Raw genomic sequence first — 13,595 nt, forward strand, 5'->3', positions numbered from 1 at the left:
CCTGAACTGAGTTTTCCTGTTAAAATGACAGTGGCACACTCTCTAGAGATCAGTGTGTGTGACTTGCACTTCCAGATCAGCATCCTGTTTTCTGTAAGCCCAGAACAACTGGTTCCAAAAGTAGGTGCATGTTCAGTGCTGTCCCACTGCATGCCTTTGAAGTGCCCTTTCCTGTCTATAACATGGGATCATAAAAGCCATTATAAGACTTCGCTGGTTAGAAATTTTAAGGAGATTTAAACCAGAAAATGGACTGCTATCATGACTCCTGTCAACAAAAGTGAACATCCTCATGGTAACTCTCACAGGTCAGAGTCATTGCTTTATTTATTTTTTATTTTCATGTACATAAAAGCAAAATAACATGTCTTAAGAACCACTGTAACGATTCATCCAATTAAGCAATCAGCAGCTGAGTTACTGAGAGATGACAGAAGTTGGCTGCTACTTAACTCTTAAGATTCTGTGCCAAGAAAACCTGGCATTGCTGGCAGTGGAGTTAATACTGTACTTCTGTGTGTGCCCTAGGGGGAAATATTCTATTGTGAATAGCAAAAGTTTAAGTGGGGGAGCAAACAAAAGCAAATTTCATGGTTTTCTTTTCAAAATAAATGTAATTTTATGTGTGTAACTCAACATGAAAATAACCTACTTTTGTTCAAGAAAAAGCAAAACTAAAGACAACACTGCAGTTGATGAAACAGAAAAAAATAAATCAGACATAATAAACAAAACAGCCTAAACTACATATGCTTCTGGGAGGTGAACTAATTCAATTGTATAAACAGAAGAGTATTTTGCTTGAGATAGTCCATTCTAGGCACTTGCTGACAACTTCTCATTTAATTCCAGAGCTCTAACATCTCCATTAGCTTTGGCATTTTCTATAAGCACCTGCAGAGAAAAATAAAGAATAACCTGAGAATTTAAGATTTTACTGTTAAAGTAATGGCAATCTGAAACGTACCTTAATTTCTGCTAGAGAGTTTCACTAAAATATCATCTAAACCATTATCCCCAGATAGGAAATACTCAACATTACACATCAACTTGCTTAAAAAATCCAAACTCAGCACTATAGTTACCTTAATCACTTCCAGTGCTCTGTAGAAGCATCATTGCTTACTTTGACAAGCAGTAATCTGCTGGCAATTAAACACGCAGACTTTTTTTCCTGCTGACACATACTTGTCTCCTGCTTTGTATAAATCTTACCTTTGTATAAATCTCCATTTCCCAAACTGAAGTATTCTCTGCAGCTGCTTTAAAAAAACTACCACATCCTTTTTCCTCCCCCAGTTAAATTCACATTTCCCTGATTTATTTTCCACACATCATATCTGGAGCTTTTCTATTAAGGACCTTAAAAAAGGTTCCACAGCAACCTAATGTTCATAAGCTTCTGGCACATCTCTTGTAACCCAATGACATACTGAAAGGAAACTCATTAAGAAGAACCAAGCAAATCTCCAGCCATTATTATCATACCCATCAGCAGGGATTATAGATGACTTTGCAGAAGTGCAATGAAATTATACCAGGATCCTCTGAATTCATTAGATCTAGCTTTTTTATCAACCTGCACGTCTGTGTATGGATTTTTGTCCACACCTTTTTATATATACCACCAAATGCACTTTGTATTGGATTCAACATTTCACCAGGGAACAGCTGATAATCTGGGCTTAAGACCTCATCGCCAGTGGCAACACTGAGGACAGGAGAGTGTATTCAGATTTTGAGGAGTTCTCATTATAAACCAAAATGAATGACACCCCCCTTGCACTACATAAAAGAGCTGCATAGATTGGAAGTGAGTTTGATCAAATATTAGTGAAGTACTGTCAACAGAAACAACACTGAAAATAATGTACCATTACAGACGTAAGTCTTTAAGACAAAGCACACAGTATTCTACCACTCAATTCTTTTGGGCCAGGGACATGACTTGTTCCAGCCAGGCTAGAGGAAATGAACATTTTTAGTGCTAAAATTTTGATTAAATGGTCCTCATGTCTACTGAGGAGTAGAACTCTTGCAAGTTTGGAATATATATTTTACTGTTTACTTTTCATTATTGTATGGAGGAATGGAAGACATTCAAACAAACCGGTGTTGATTTCAAAAACTGAAGTACATTTACACCTCAAGAGCAGGTCTGCCAATGCCTTCCCAGCCTCCTTCTATGCCACTTCCCAGTTGCAAGTATAATATCACACGTAAACAGAAGTTCTGTATAAGGTGGACTGTCTTACATCTATTAATTCATGATCATCTTTGGCATAAAGATGTTGCAGGAGGTACCAGCGTGCCACTGACACTATGGTTTCTGGATGCGCTGGTTGATGATAAACAACTCTCTCCAACATTCGCCGGGTCTCCCTGGAAATGTAATCAAAACATAATCCAGATCAAACTCAACTGAACAGGCCCCATGTAATGCAACAAAGCAAGCAACAATGGCCAGAATTAATACATATGGGAAAGCCCTTATCTCAACAGCTGCAGAGACAAAATGTGAAACTGCAGAACAGAAGGTAATTGGAATAGAGTACAACACAAAGTCTAAAGTTCTGTTTGACCGATACTACCTTCCAACACCAACACAAACCATGGACCTAACAAAGAGATTTTCAAATACACAGTGCCATTAGAAATCTGGTAAAAACTGGCAACTACATGTAGGGATGTCATATTCATTCACTAGTGCTCCATCAGCTTTGGTTCTTGTTCTAAGAATTCTGTCCTTTATAGCTAATGTGATGTTCCATTACAATGTGGTTTAAGAGGCTGTTGAAAGTTACATGTTTTTGTTTTCTAGTTATATTCAAGATTAATTACTTCTTTCAGTATTTTGAAATACTGAATATCTGCACCTAGGCAGATCAATTAGGTCTTGTGATACTGTTCACATAAGTATCTGGAATTGTAATAATATAAATTTTAATTACATTTTAATTTTAATTTTTTTGTAAGTGACAGCCATCACAATCACAGTAGGCTGTCATCTGAAGAGCCAACAAAAAATAGCAAGCCAGTTCATTAGAATTATCTACAAAACAGCTGAATTATTGAACAAAACCATACAAAACACTCCAATTTTCCACAGCTTAAGCAAAAATACAAATAATAAATAAAATAATATTTTATAATATTTTAATATATTTAATATATTTGTTTATTTTAATATAATAATTTAATAATTTAATATTTATTTTAATATATTTATTTTTAAAATAAAATAAATAATAAAAGACAAAATGGACATAACAACCAAATACACAACACAGGAAGACTCCAAGAATCCCTTCCCTAAATGCTTACCCCCTTCCTCAAAGAGCCACAATGTCCACCTGGCTGTTCAGGAATAAGCATGAACTTCCACTGTGAGCCCAATTTAGGATCAAAATTAATCCCAGCAGTAGTCAGGGCAGTGATACCTGTTTCCATTTTGCTATTTTAGAAAGTTTTTCAGAATGTGTAGTCTCCGTGATGAATTTATTTAAGATAACATGCTTTTAAAATGAAAGTTGTCTTACAGCTGCTTTTTTTCTGGGTGGTTTTGTTTTGTAACAAAAAAAAATTATAAATAATGGAAGATTTGGCTGCTCCCCACATCACTAACCCCTTCTCCCCTCTCCATTCTAATTGCCATACTTCTTCAAGAATTTCCATTTTCGAGTTTCTTTAAGTTCTTGAAGTTAGATCTGCAGATAATGACTACTTGTATTTTTAGAAACTGTATTCCACAGAAAACTTAACAGATCGTGCATACCTTGCTCCCATTTTGCGATTATACTGTAGCAGGGCTTGAAGCAGAGCTGCCAAGGGGCAAGGAGAAAGTTTCAAAGCTTCAGTTGTTGCCTCCTGAACCAAGGATGACCAGTGTTCATCTGAGACGTTAGCCTATTATAAAATTAAAAATAAAAGCAAGAGAATAATAATAAAAGAAATTAAAAAAAAAAAAAAAAGATAAGAAAAGTCAGGGGAAAACGACTTTTTGTAGTATATTTGCTTCTCTCTAGAAAGCAGGTTTAATTCAAGCTGCTCTGAGAAGTATTTGGCAGGCTAGAAAGACACTTGTTTAAAAAAATCCCCAGACTAACAGTGGTTAGAAGTGCCTAGAAAAGTCATGTTAACTTATATAGGATCAGCCTTGCTGCATTCCTCCTGCTAATTTATGCAAACAGTCTTTTTGTTTCTTTAATACAAATTGTAGTAGTGCTTCAGAAACTCTTGTAAATCTTCATACCACATATAAAACTATTCTAGAATGTAGACTTTATCCCCAGAAATGACATGATTTTTTACCAGAAGTCAAAACCAACTCCTAGACAGTAACAACCTAACAGTGCAACTATTGAGCAAAGCCATGTATCTTAAGAATATGAGCAAAGCAAAGCAAGAAAAGTGGTGTTTAGAAAAACCTTATTATCCCCCTTGTGTCCTGACAGCATTCAAATTACTGTACTTTAAAGGGTGATCAAATTTTCACTTGGAAGATAACTGGGAGACAAGCAATTTTAAAACACAGAGCTTTCTTGGACCTGCACAAGTTTTACACCAGGCATTTCATTAAACCAGTGCAGAAATGCCAAAAAAATATCCACTTATCAGCTCCTCTGATCACTTAAAGAGTTGAGATGAGATAAACAAATTCATACTAATCACATTTTTAAACAAAGTCTTTTTTATCCTTAGGCAATTCAGGCCAGCCCTTGAAGAAATAGTATTAATCAAATTAGATGGTATCTTGAGACCTCTGAAAGCACTTAGGAGCAATAAGAGACAAAGCAGACCACTAAAAACTGACAGAATAACAGTAGGAAAAATACTGCCACTTGATAAGTTCTGACTTAGGAAGCTTGAGACTTGAGAGAAAAACTGAGGACAACCCCTGTCCTCTTCTCCAAAAAAGAGAACAGTTTTGCAGCTTTATCCTCAGTAAATCTGACTGTCCTTTCTCACACAAGATATCACGATATATGGGGCTGATTTGCTTTGGTTTTGACTACAGCTGGGTCATTCATTAAAATGTGAAAAAGCATTAGCCAGTATCACAGCAGTATCTATATTTTACAGTAGACTTTAAATTCTGGTAATGCACTTCAAGTTTCTAGGGTGACACTACTTGAAGAGGATAAGACTTGTCAAGACCCTGAGGTATGTTCACCTTGTCCCCTAGTGCAAGGAATAGAGTACTTTATTCCATAAGATACAATTTCCTTAGACTTCAGTGCAAAGCATCATATCTGGAAATGACCATACAACACAAAAATACTTGAAATATGACTGACTGACTTCTCCAGGCACCACTGAAGAAAAAAAATGTCTGTTAAGGTAGTTGTCTGAACAAGAGGACATTTGAAGGGTCTGTCAATTTGGATGATCAAATTAAAACTGTTATAGACAAGCCTTACTGAGCAAGTGGTTCTATGTGATTATTACACTGGAACCTCTCTTACAAAGACACATTCTAAGAATACTCCACTGGCCCTTGAAGTCTCATTTTATTCTCTAGCTGTCATTTATGTCATTTACATAAAATGTAAAGGTATTTCAACAGGGGCTTCATTTAACGACTACAGCAGCTTTGTGTCACACCAACTTCCGTTAAGTCATGCAGTAATGTTATATTGGTTATCCTACCATGCAGACTTCCAGTGCGAGCATTGCCAGCCTGAGCAGACTGGATAACTTCCCGTTCCAGCTGCCCTGCTGTGATGCCAACTGCAGACTCTTTCTGTAGCACATCTCTGCTCCAGTCATCATTCTCTGAGACTGATATATTTTCGCCAGCCACTGAAAATAAACATCCAACAAAATCAGTTGCAGAGCTATCAAAACACACATCCATTAGGTAATGCCAGTCTAATTTATGAGAGTATCATAGCATAGTATTAGCTAAAACCATGCACCCAGTCCTCATTCCAACAACATACTGTACGTTGCCCTGCAGTCTGCTGCAGAGCTGCCAGTACACCTCACTACAGTAACTTATTTTGAGAATCCCCTAGCCCACTCATGGACTTTTTTTGATAGGTTATCTCAGCTGCTGCCTGCTCTGCCAGCACAAAATGTCCTGGATTTCCTTAAGAAGAGAAGGAAAAGGATTCTGGCTTATCTATCTTTAATTCTGTAGTCATCACACATTTTTTGAAGCAGATGCAGTCATATTTGCAAATCCTTGACATGTACATGGTATGCATGAAGATGTGCAAGCCATATTTGGAAATATCCTTTGCTGGATCACCAAATAAACAAAGCAATCCCCTTGTTTTTTGAGCAAAAGCCTCCAGACTTTTCCTAGCTAAAGACTGCCTGGTGTTAGAGGGGACAAAATTTATTAACCCTTTTTGGTACGTAGAAGTTACTTCCATCTACAAAGAGAAACACACTGGAAAGTACTAATTAGCATTCTAGACATCAAGCTGCAGGCCTGCTTTTTAGAGTAGAACTATTATTCATGTGCAGGGGAAAAAAATCTTCCCTCCGTCTTAGCTCCTTGCAGCTGAGGATGTCTAGCAGTCAAGAAGTAAAGAAGAGAACCCTCATGCTAAGGCAGCTTTGCCAGATCTGCTTTTCTCTATTTTCCTGACAAGTCACAGTATAAAAAGTAGAATAGCCATCAGAATAGCGGTTCAGCAGCACTCTTAAATAACACATAAGAATTTAGACAAAAGCCAAAAACTTAGCCAGAAAGAAAAGTTAATGGCCCCTCTAATGTAGTACAACTGTAAGGCATCACAACAGATAAATCAAACTCATAGGAAGTCTAGAGACAGAAAATACAAAAGCATAAATTTATCCACTAGCATGGATAGCATGCTAGTATGTAGCTACTATGTAGCAGCCAAGTTTTTCATAATGCTATCTAAGCCCTGAGAAATACTTCCTTTAATTAAAGACTAAAATGATCTTCCTCACAAGTATCTTATCTGTGGCCTAGATTAAGAAGACCAAAACAAACCACCCCCTCCCACTCCCCACATCACATACATTCATTTCACTTATTGTCCCTGCCTGTAAGCAAGATGGCTATGGAAGGGATGCTTGAAGAATGTATACAAACTGTAGTTTAATTTTTAAAATGTTATTAAAATAGAGGACACAATCATTTCTCGTGTGCCCCCTTATTTTGCATGTTCAACCTGAATGAGTTCTATACTCAGAAAGACAAAGTCTCAGAAATCACAGAAAAATGCATCAAAAAAGCACCTTCCCAGAAATAATGCTCCTGGTGTTTCTGACGAGAAAAGGATCTGCAGCCTTCTAAGAAGTGAGATCATGATCTGTACAGCAGCCTTGCACTGATCTTCTAAGAGTGAAATCAACTTCACTGAATCTTACCACAAGTAGGGTTTTATTTTATCAACAGGAAGAAGAGCATCATAAATCCTTCAGCTACAAAGAGGACTCCAAAAGTTCACATAATTTTTCTACACAATATGCTACTTACATTGGTAAAGACAGATAATAACTAAACTAAAAAGCAGCTGTTAGAAAAATAAACATATTTGGTGCTGCATCGCCAAAAGGATCTCTTGGCATGCGTGAGATTGACTCACAGAAGCAGCATATGAAATGAGCTTTAGCAGTTTCGTGTCAACTGAAAATGATCACACACCGTGCCACAGAAGGGAACTAGTGAACAATGTTACTGGGAGTGATTCTCTGTAGAATCAACTTACTGAAAAGAACAGTGACACCTGAAGTCAGGACATTATAGAAAAAGAGACTTTTTCAGGTTTTCAGAGTCTAAATAAGAAATTATGTATTGCTACATTAGGACTGTCCACATTCTTATGGATTATGAAGAATGTCATTGGTTTCTGCTCACATATCAAATCATAGATCCCTGAAGACAGGGATTCCAGGCATTTATCTCAAGCTTGCTTGGTCTTACTTATATAGTAATTATATATATATATATATATATATATATATATATATTAGTCTTTAATATAATATTAGTCCCTAATATTTTAATTTTTATAAAAGTTAACATGATGTTTCAAGTTTGGAACAAAAAGAATTTAAGCTGTTTTTTCTGTCACTGACTGTCAGCAGATAAGTAAAATCAAGCAGTGAAACAAATGTTCACCCTCTTACAGCAGGTGTGAGAGTGGCACCCAGTCAAGGAAAAGATTCACACTTACTTGCCAGGCTGCAGCTGAGGATGAAGTGGACATGACTGTCTTGCGAAGTTCCTCCAGGATGTTGTCTGGAAGTTCTTTGTGAGACTGCAACAGCTGCTTACACTGAACTTGTCTCAAAAGCAAAAACAGAGTTGGGTGCTCAGGGCAGCTTTTTAAACCCTAAAACCAAAACAGTCAGAATTATCATTCCCTAATATCAAGGATACTTAGATTTTCCATCCTGTTCTTTATGGAAAACAATATTGAAAACATTCTCAGGATGCCTGAAACATAGCATTTTTCTCCTCCTCTGCACAAAGGAGTATTCCAGGGACTGACCCATAAAAACAGGTAACATTTTTTTCTGTCCCCAAAATACATTTGAAGTCTAAGCTCAATTTTTTACATTTCCTGCTCTTACAGGTATCTGAAAGACAGCTCTCACTTGGTTTGACAATTATTACATGTTTTTGGCCTATTAATAGAGGCAAAAACCTGTCTTGGGGCTAAAAGGGAGCTTGATTATGTTTGCAGCAATTTCAGCTCTCCCAGATAAGGCACTTTATTTTCACTGGAACAGAAGCACTTTACTAAACACTTCCTAATCAGTAACAGCAGGTATCCAGAGAGTATTTCTTTGAACAAACACAAAAAAAGCAAAGACAGAAAATAAGCTATCTGTTGCTTTACTCTGCTCAGGTGAAGCATGTGAAGCTTCTGCAAACCTCACTACATGTTATTTTCCATGCTGAAATCACAGTATTTTCAAGAACTATAATTCAAAACAAATTTGTTTTAACACACAATACTTGTACTTTTCACACATTTTTTAACCAAGTATATTGCCTGTGAATCCTTCACAACTGAAGTGTGTGCTGTCTGACTGATTACTCCCAGATATACTGCTTTCTGAGAATTCTGGGGTCCAAAACTATCACTGAGAGTTCGTGGTAGGTATGGAATGCGATCCTTTTTGCTTCACTAATTGCAGACACTGACTGTCCTCTCCCCAGGCTATTGAATCAAACAAACCCCAACAAAATACAAGCAAAATCCACCACAACCTTCCTCCATACCCAAACTGGGAGGACAGATCTCATATGTCTTGAAATCTTTCATCATTGTTAATATAAAGCAGGTCAGTAGACACGTTGGCCAGAAAATGAAAACACCACACCAAGCAAACAAAGAAGACAGAAAGTACTTATTCCTGAAAACCAGCATGTTCAATCAATCTGCTTGTCTGGTTTGGATTTTTTGTTGGTTGGTTGTTTTTTCCATTTTAGTGAAATATACCAAAACCAAGGAACACATTTGCATGTGATTAGTAATTTTCCTTAATGAAAATCACAAATGTGTGCTTTTTTGATTATCTTTTGCCAGGTCTTCTGCTCACGAACACCTTCTTGAACGTTGTTAACAGCCCAGCTCCCTTCCTCAGCAGTGCCACAGCAAGACCTTTCTTTTAATAATTAAACTTGTAGCATCCACTTGGGGCTCTGAAACAAAGTACCAACACAACCCCAAAGTGAAAGTCCCATGTATGTCTCCTACCTTGACTTCTAGCCCTGAGTTTTGGTAATGTTTTGCTTAATTTGAGGCAGGAAGAACAGACTTGAGCTTTATCATAACACAAACTACTTGTTTCAACTAATTAACACATTTTGGTGTTGGCAGTGTATTGGGGAGGGGAGAATATATTAACAATCAGTTGAATTGAGCATGATACTAATACTGCCAAAGCTGAAGGTTTGATCACCATACAGGCCATTCAGTTTAGAGCTCGACTTGATCTTTGTGAGTCCCTTTCGACTCAGAATATTCTGTGATTTTGTGAACTACTGTATTTTGTAGCTCTGATGGAAGAGACAGTTACTAATTCAAATATTACCTTTACATTCATTTCTGTATAATGTACAAAACTAATGGCTTCTATACAATTCTAGCACAATGTGCCAGTGCGACACCATCATACCTTGTTACAAAGAGCTTCAGCTTCTGATAGTTTACCAGTCTCCTCTAGACTGGTAATAGCTTGACACAGACACCACTCTTCAAGAGTACGGACATAATTACGTGGAAGGTTACTTTCTCCAGCTGTAAAGATAGACAACACACTTAAAACTAAGAGAAGGGTTTATGCTGTAGTACCATACCATGGTCACAGGCTCTAGATCTGGTACTATGAGTTTTAAAGTGACATAGCTCCCTTCATTAATAGAAGCATTGAAAGACAGCAAAATTAAAAGCATGAGGGGAAATAAGCATACACTATTTGAATTAATGGTTTGAGATCAATCAAACATGGAATTCTAATTCCAGTTTTCAGAACACTATGGACATTGCACAATATTGAGCCTCTATTGGAAAAGTTACAGAACTCAAAATTACTTTAGAATTTCATGTAAGTAGTGCTACTGCAACGTGATACACCCACAACCTATATGGGTGTAGGCATCAGAGTTCAGATATACTATTTTAGAAAAAACATTTGAAGCCTTGGAGGTGAAAGCAAGCTGCCATTAAGTATCTACCTGTATATTAGAATTTAACATTTTTTTGGTATAAAATAGTTACAGCTCAAACCGCTAATGAGCAATCCTCAGCCTGTTTGCAAGTTCAGAAGACTACTGTAAGCTGAGATAATTTCAACTTTACTTTGTTTTTTTTTTAAATAGGAACCTTGTATAGCTTACTTTTGGCTGAAACTGAAGACACCAGTGTCATCTCTAGACCTGTTCGTTTTGGTTCAGTGTTGTTTAGACAGACAACAGTGTTTTCAGCGTGACAGGCTGCCATTAGCACCGCCCAAGCAGCAGGATTTTCTAGAAAAGAATCGTCAAAGAGAACTCATGCCCATTCTAAATATGCTAGTAGTTCACTTAGAATGGTCTTTACCACATAAAGCATAAAAAACACACATCAATGGAACCATACACTGTAAATAAGATACCAACAGTAACAGAAGTAAGTGAGCTCAAACCAAGGAAGGTGATAACTACTTGCTTATAATTAGTAAAATCCATCAGATTATAAAAGGAAGGTGTTGTTCCTAAAGCAAGCTAATGTATTCTTCACAGATAGCTTCAGCGCGCTAACCTGAAGCTGCCTGTTTATTTTTGACTACACAGATTGATCTTGGCTATCACTGAAGAGCTGTAACAAAACAGAGTGGCAGCAAAAATCTGAAGATGCCATCCACAGCTTTCTGTCATACAAACTCAGTCTGTTCTGCCCACCAGCATGGAAGTTACAGCAACAGGTGCTTACTTCCACTGCCAGCTAATTCCTGTGTCAACTTCACCTTTAAATAGCCCTGTGAAGAAAACCTATTACTGTAAGAGCAATCTGTACTGAACTGGAAAGAGCTCAGTTGAAGATTTTATTTATTTTCATTTTCATCCCTAAGATAATTAATTTTGCTAGCAAAATGAAACAAAGCTTGAAGATCTAACAAAGTAAAATGTAAAGTATGCTGCTTTTAAATAGCAGTCATACACTCATATTTCCTGGAGGAAAGTAATTGAAATTTTTTACTTGCAAGCCAGTATTATGCATCAGAGCAAAATGACTCTAGAAGAAGCAATGTTTCAGTATTTCACTATCATGTACAAATTAGTAATTGAAAACCCTACCAGGCTTGCACTTCATATGCTAAAGGAAGAAGACCATTTAGTGAGTCAAACATAAAGTTCTCTATGGTTCATAATCCACGCATTTTAAGAGAAACTTTCTAATCTAAAATCTCAAGGTAGATGAATAATTCTCTTCTATCTGCTGTTGCAGACTGAGGGAACATATGTTTTTTAATTTAGTCTAGGATACAAAATAATACTTATGTCTTTTCCTGTTGAGAGATTAAGAAATTACTCATTGTTTAGAACAAGCCTTAAACCCCAGTTATATTTCTCTTATTGTCTGGCTTGATTCCCATTCCACTGAATCTGGAACAACAGTGACAATTTCTGCTCTAAGCATTTTCCCCAAAAGATACGTGGATAACCCTAAACAACAAATCAATCCAACAAAAGTAGATTTTACTTTAATCCAGTAATTTTTGCTTCTGATGGATAAAAAACAATCACTACTGTGTTTGAGAGCAAGAGTAACCTGGAAAGACATGGATGGCCTTCTGAATATTTTTCAGAGGATTGTTTTTCTTATCTTCTAACATGTGACATCCTGCTACCAACTGATTAACTGCAATATTCAGTAGGACTTCCTATAAAACAGAACATAAGAGTTACTTAACACTGTAAGTGATCAGACAGAATTCATTTTAGGACTGTTTATGGAATTAAAAAATTTGCATTTTAAGAAAGGCAAACCTTTCCACAGTTTACATCAAGTGCATATGCAACACTTCCTGCCACAGCTCCTCCCTGCAAGATTAAAAAAAAAAATAAATTATTTCCTTACATGGCTAGTTAATTTATCCAAAATATAATGCCAAAATATTTTTATCTTTGTTATTCACAAGTACAAAATTTTCTTAACGAGCCAATGACCTTGCTTACAGTATGATCTTTTTATAAAAAATCAGCAAGAGGCATTCCAGACTAGAGTTTATTCATACGACTGGTTTCCAGTTTTAGCTCTGTATTGAAAAGGGTTTGTTTTCAGGTGCTATTTCTGTTTATATAATTAGCACAAATTAAGATGAGGAGTATTTATTTGGAGGAAAGCTAATAATAAGCAGAAAAGTGGGAAGTAAATACTGACTAATATGAAAACTGAAGATGACTACATTAACCAAATTAAACACAGGTAAATGTTAATATATATTTACTTACATAAACACATCTCTATAAAACCAAATGAAAGAAATTATACATAGTATAACCTTTTATTGTTGGCATAATCCTAGCAGGTCTTTCCTCTAAGTTTATTTCAAGAATCATTACCTCATGGAAGATGCAAATAATGGTATATAAATTCAGTATGTGGCTGTGCAGTGCTCTCTACGTAAGCTTTATGTTTTCATATTAACTGGAGAGAGTCTACACACTGAAGGGTGGGGTTTCTTGTTAAGAAAAAACACAGACTACTTGGAATGTAAGCAGCACACATGTATTACACTTACTTTTGGCAATACACTTACTTACTTTTGTTTTTTTGGATGCATACAGTGGAACTAGTCGTGACAGAAGAGACCAAAGGGCAGGATTATCAGGGTAACTAGGGAAAGAAAAGGGTATTAGACTTTCTAGTTTAGATATGCACCTGGTCTTCCAGGACTCAGTAGGCAGTTGCTATAAATACCAAACAGACCTTTTTCTATTAAGAAAACAGTGCAATGTAGTAAAAGATAGACATGGGTAAAAACAGGCAACAAAATACTGAAATTTTACTGCTAGCTAAAGAAATAAAATGTACAGCATGCATATCAATATTTATGGGAAGGAAACAAACTTTAGGCTACAAATCTTTTCTTCATAGAACAAGGAATTTTACTGT

At 36.4% G+C, this 13,595-nt stretch overlaps 1 protein-coding gene across 3 annotated transcripts in view; it reads right to left on the reverse strand.

Moving 5' to 3' along the window:
* Positions 1-309: 309 nt before the first annotated feature.
* Positions 310-13,595, reverse strand: part of SKIC3 (SKI3 subunit of superkiller complex) — a 45,987-nt gene continuing 32,701 nt past the window's right edge. For all 3 annotated transcript variants that reach the window (XM_023944679.2, XM_023944680.2, XM_023944682.2), the window contains 10 exons: positions 13,244-13,316; positions 12,467-12,520; positions 12,249-12,360; positions 10,835-10,963; positions 10,114-10,235; positions 8,160-8,318; positions 5,650-5,802; positions 3,776-3,906; positions 2,256-2,382; positions 310-894 (listed from right to left, as the gene is read on the reverse strand). In XM_023944679.2, coding sequence (XP_023800447.2) covers positions 817-894; positions 2,256-2,382; positions 3,776-3,906; positions 5,650-5,802; positions 8,160-8,318; positions 10,114-10,235; positions 10,835-10,963; positions 12,249-12,360; positions 12,467-12,520; positions 13,244-13,316 — 1,138 coding nt within the window. In that variant the 3' untranslated portion in view covers positions 310-816. The remainder of the gene's footprint in view (positions 895-2,255; positions 2,383-3,775; positions 3,907-5,649; positions 5,803-8,159; positions 8,319-10,113; positions 10,236-10,834; positions 10,964-12,248; positions 12,361-12,466; positions 12,521-13,243; positions 13,317-13,595) is intronic.

Source organism: Cyanistes caeruleus, chromosome Z, assembly GCF_971803275.1.
Source record: "Cyanistes caeruleus chromosome Z, bCyaCae1.hap1.1, whole genome shotgun sequence".
Lineage (NCBI taxonomy): Eukaryota > Metazoa > Chordata > Aves > Passeriformes > Paridae > Cyanistes > Cyanistes caeruleus.